Below are 4,706 nucleotides of genomic sequence, written 5' to 3'. Positions count from 1 at the left end.
CAACTTGCTCTCTCCACCTGCTTTATATCAGGGATCCATTCCTTACACACACACTCAGGACAAAAAAAACCCAAAACAACCAACAACTTCCCCCCCAAAGCCCCCAAAATACACAAGTCCTCAAGTGAAAGTCTTACAATACCAATCTTTATTCAAGACAGACTGAAAAATAATAGTTATTAGTACTTCATATTTACTTACCCTGAAAATAGAAATCAAATATCCTACTTAGCCAGTATTAACCATTTTTAAATGAGCTGATGAGCTCCAGCTTATTTCAAGTACATATAAACTTCAAGGCAACAGAGAATGCATTTATCATTTTCATGTGTGTGCATACATACACACACATTTGCTGCCACCTTGTGAACAGTCTCTGAATGAGGAGGTTTAGTTCATACGGACCTGACTGCCACCTTTATTCACATTTAACTCAACTGACTTTAATATACCTTTTGAACAGGTACTGAGTGTGACACTGGGTGGCTGAATCACAGAATGGTTTGGGTTGGAAGGGACCTTAAAGATCATCTACTTCCAACCCCCCTGCCATGGGCAGGGACACCTTCCACTAGACCAGGTTGCTCCCAGCCTCATCCAGCCTGGCCTTGGACACTTCCAGGGATGGGGCATCCACAGCTTCTCTGGGCAACCTGTTCCAGTGCCTCACCACCCTCTCCAGGAAGAATTCCTTCCTGATAGCTAATCTAAACATTCCCACTTTCAGTTTAAACTCGATGCTTACTGAAGAAAATTTCAAAAGGCTTAATAAAATAACCTTGTCTTCCACAATTTCCATACACTTGTGTGTCACAGTTTATTGCCACAAACATTTATGGAAAATATCACTAAATTCTCTCGGATAAAAATATTGCAGCTTTGCATCCAAGCTGTATAGCTGTCTTCAAAACTGTGTAAGCCGGTGCCTGTAAAACAAAGATTAAATACACCTACCGAAGTGTTTACTGAAGGAATAGTAAGCATTAACTGAAATAAACCCTACCAAAACGAAGAAGAACCACAAACAGAGCCAAACTACACCACAAAAACCCACCTGTATTTACATAATCTACTCTAGAGAAAACTAAAAGGGATCAACTTTGCAGAATGTTTCCATTTCTCTACCCACGTAAGTCAAAAGAGGGAGGAGAGGAGTCACACATTCCTCCTACACTATTCAAGGGAGCACAGAATTTGTATGTCACATTCCTAACGCGGCTGTGTTTGTCTACCAAGACGATGCCCCAACTTCCAGCTGTATGGACAGCACGAATTACCTCATCTTCAAAAATATCGAAAATCTAAACTTTAAATAAAACCAATAACTGGGCAGAGTACACCTCTCAGGAAAATACAATCACTTTAATACGAGTTCCAACAGATTTCAATCCTGTTCTAGAAAAATGAAGTTATAATATGCAGTGTTCTTTCCCAAATACAAATACAAGAAAAAAACAAGCACCTTACGTTCTATTTCTCAAATAAAGAACTACATCACAGTCCAGGAAGGCAAGAATACCACATCTACCTCCTCGCTAACAGTGCCAATTAGTTAGCATTGTACTTACCGCTTCCGCATTGTGCTCAAGCCCAATGTCATGGTGCTCCCGTTCATCATCCCGGAATTGCTTTATCATCTTTAAAAGTAGCAGTTAATGAGTAAGTCTACCTTGCAGAGCAATCGAGGCAGCTTAGCATACAAAACTATAAGCTGTTGACCACTGCATGCACCACCTGAGCCACAGGTCTCTCAAAAGCTTCTCAAAGACCCAACTCGGGTTCAGCAAAAAGGCAATTTACAGCATTCCCCAAGCCTAAAGTTCTTTTAATATTCTCAAAAGGTCTTTAAAAACTAAGCTGTTGTTTAATATACCACTCTCTTTTTCACAGTTTCAAGAAAACCTATAGTCATTGTAACTCAACACTAATTAGCCTCACACATACAAATTATTCTGGCACTTGAAATAATGAAATTAAGGTCCCTGCCTTGCCAGATCATCAGTAAGGGTGTTCTCCTGTAAGCCAACAGGGCTTCTCTCCATTGCAGCATACTCTAGTATGGGCACCAGTTTTCTATGGTAACTTTTCAAATGGGACAGAAAGGTTTACACAATTTTCTCTGGAGATGCCTGCAGATAACTGGGATTGCTTAATAAAGCGCTCAGCGCCTACACACGCCCAAGCACCATCCCTACCCAACAGGTTCGCATCACTTTCAGCTTCCTCACTAGTCCTCCTTGTATTGACACTGCGAGTAACCCCATTGCTTAGCTTTTTCACTTTATTTTGTCCCCTCTCAGGTTGCAGTCTTTACTTTCAGGGGCAGCATTTCCCTTACACATGTCAGCAAAGCCTGGGTTACTTCAGATATTACTTCTGTACCAAGTTACTATTAATTACTTCTCTAACAAGACACATTTGGGGTAACCAGACTTGGCTACATGTTAAACTATCGACAATTAAACATGCTAGTTTGGTCTAGTGCAAGATGTCCCTGCCCATGGCAGGGGGGTTGGAACTAGATGATCTTTAAGGTCCCTTCCAACCCAAACCATTCTGTGATTCTATGCTGTTAGTCGGCCAAACTGGAAATGAAGGTACAGACCCTGAAGCAAGCTCCCACCAAACAGAGCACAAATGAGCTCGATGTGCTGCCTGTGGAAACAGCGCACCCCTCACAAGCACCCTACAGGAACGTGTCCCCATTTGATGCCTACAATACTTGGGAAATAGTTTTCTTGCAGAGCTAACAAACATTAGCACCTTATGTGCCCTGACCAGTATTCAAGATTGGAATTTGCACCAGGGTGCTGGTCAGCAGCAGACTCCGTAGGAGCCAGGAGTGGGCCCTGGCAGCCCTGAGGGCAAACCGCGTCCTGGGGTGCCTCAGGCACAGCACAACCCGACCGTCAAAGAGGCGATTGATCATCACGTTGTATTCGCATTGGTGCGGCTTCACCCTGAGCACTGTGTGCAGTTCTGGGCCCCAGGGTTTAAGAAGGATGTGAAGGTCTCTGAAAACATCCAGAGGAGGGCAACAAAACCAGTGAAAGGGCTGGAAGGCATGTCCTGTGAGGAGCAGCTAAGGACTTTGGGTTTGTCTAGTTTAGAGAAAAGAAGACTGGGGGGGAGGCTCTACAGATTCCTGAGGAGGGGACGTGGAGAGGGAGGTGTTGAGCTCTTCTGCCTGTACCTAGCTACAGGACGCATGGGAATGGTTCAAAGCTAGGCCAGGGGAGGCTTAGACTGGACATTAGGAAGCATTTCTCTACAGAGAGTGAGGTGAGACACTGGAACAGGCTTCCTAGAGAGGTGGTCGATGCCCCTAGGCTGACAGTGTTTTAGAAGCATTTGCATAATGCTCTTAATAAAATGCTTTAACTTTTGGTCAGCCAGTTGGGCTAGATAATTGTTGTAGGTCCCTTCCAACTGAAACAGTCCATTCTAATCTAACTATGTAATTAGATCCAGTATAAGCAAAATGTTATTATGCAATCAAGTTTTCTCCTTTTGTTTCCCCTCTAACACTTCCTTTCAATTAAAGGTAATCAAAATTAAAGCACAGTTCCCCCAGTCAAAAGGGAAATGCTGACTTACTGAAAGCATGCTGAAGCTAATCCAACATACATTGTAATTTTGGTGCTTGACCAATCTAGTGCTGCTGAAGGAAAAAACATCCTTTTCCTTAAAAGAAAGCTTCTGTTGACTTCAGCATTCTGAGTAACAGAACAGAGAGATCTACTGGAAATTCTATCAGCATTACTTTAAAAGACTAAAGTCTTATTAAATAATTCAATGAGTAAGTTAAACTACTTTTAAAGTCACAGCTAAATACCTGCAACAGTTCTTTGTACTTTTCCGGATCTTCTTCCATAAGAGTTCGGATCTGACTATTGTAGTGATCCGATATACTCTCTTCCACTGCCACGGTGCAAGCCATTGCACCTTTCTTTCCAAGTAAAGCACTTCCAGCCCCTACGATTGTGGTACCAAACATACAGACAGTGAAAACGGAGGCACTGCAAATAATTTACCCATTTGAAGACTTGACAAAACGACAGTAATTGTAATAGCACAAACTCACCCAAAACAAAACCCGCTACATTCCAAAAGGGCAGTAAAACAGTAGGTCGAACTCTGTATGCAACCATTAGTTCATTGAACTTTTTCAGGTGGTCTTTTTCTTGATTCCACATTTGCTGCAAAATAATCAGATTCCAGTAAGGTGTAAAGCCAGAAAAAAACGCAAACATTTCCCACAAAACTAACAAACACAAAGAAACCAGCGGAGGCGACTCAGGCTTTGCCTGCGGCAGTAACAGCAGTCGTGTCACGAAAAGGGAACAGGGAAGCAGAGCAGACGAGGAGAGTTATACGTCGGCAACATAAAAACACTCGCCAAACAAGCGTCTCCGTGACGACACTACAGACGGAGCGCTGGTAACCCCCTTCCCAAGCCCTCCCAGCACTCATACACCCACGCTTCAAAGCATTTAGAAGGAGACAGCTTCAGTCCGTCATTAGGCCGAGCCCCGCTGACCTGGATAACGGGTCCCACGCTCGACCTGCCCAAGACGGCCATCTGCCCCGCGTAGATGCGGTTCGCCCCGTACTCCCCCGCGTGGTCCACCCGGATGATGCGGTCCAGGACGGGCTTGTTCATGCCCTCCGGCGGCACCCGCGCGCTGCAAAGCCTGAGGGAAACC

The 4,706-nt window shown here is 44.0% G+C and overlaps 1 protein-coding gene across 1 annotated transcript; it reads right to left on the bottom strand.

Moving 5' to 3' along the window:
• Nucleotides 1-848: 848 nt before the first annotated feature.
• COQ7 (coenzyme Q7 homolog, ubiquinone (yeast)) lies at nt 849-4,681 on the bottom strand (the record flags this gene model as incomplete). The annotated part of the gene is made up of 5 exons (XM_010159147.1): nt 849-926; nt 1,569-1,637; nt 3,836-3,975; nt 4,085-4,199; nt 4,541-4,681. Coding segments are annotated over 5 exons (543 nt in total), but the record flags the coding sequence as incomplete, so codon positions are not given.
• Between the last annotated feature and the right edge of the window lie 25 nt (nt 4,682-4,706).

The sequence above is a fragment of the Eurypyga helias genome, unplaced genomic scaffold (assembly GCF_000690775.1).
Source record: "Eurypyga helias isolate BGI_N326 unplaced genomic scaffold, ASM69077v1 scaffold2479, whole genome shotgun sequence".
NCBI lineage: Eukaryota > Metazoa > Chordata > Aves > Eurypygiformes > Eurypygidae > Eurypyga > Eurypyga helias.
This window is presented reverse-complemented; position numbering and strand designations above follow the sequence as displayed.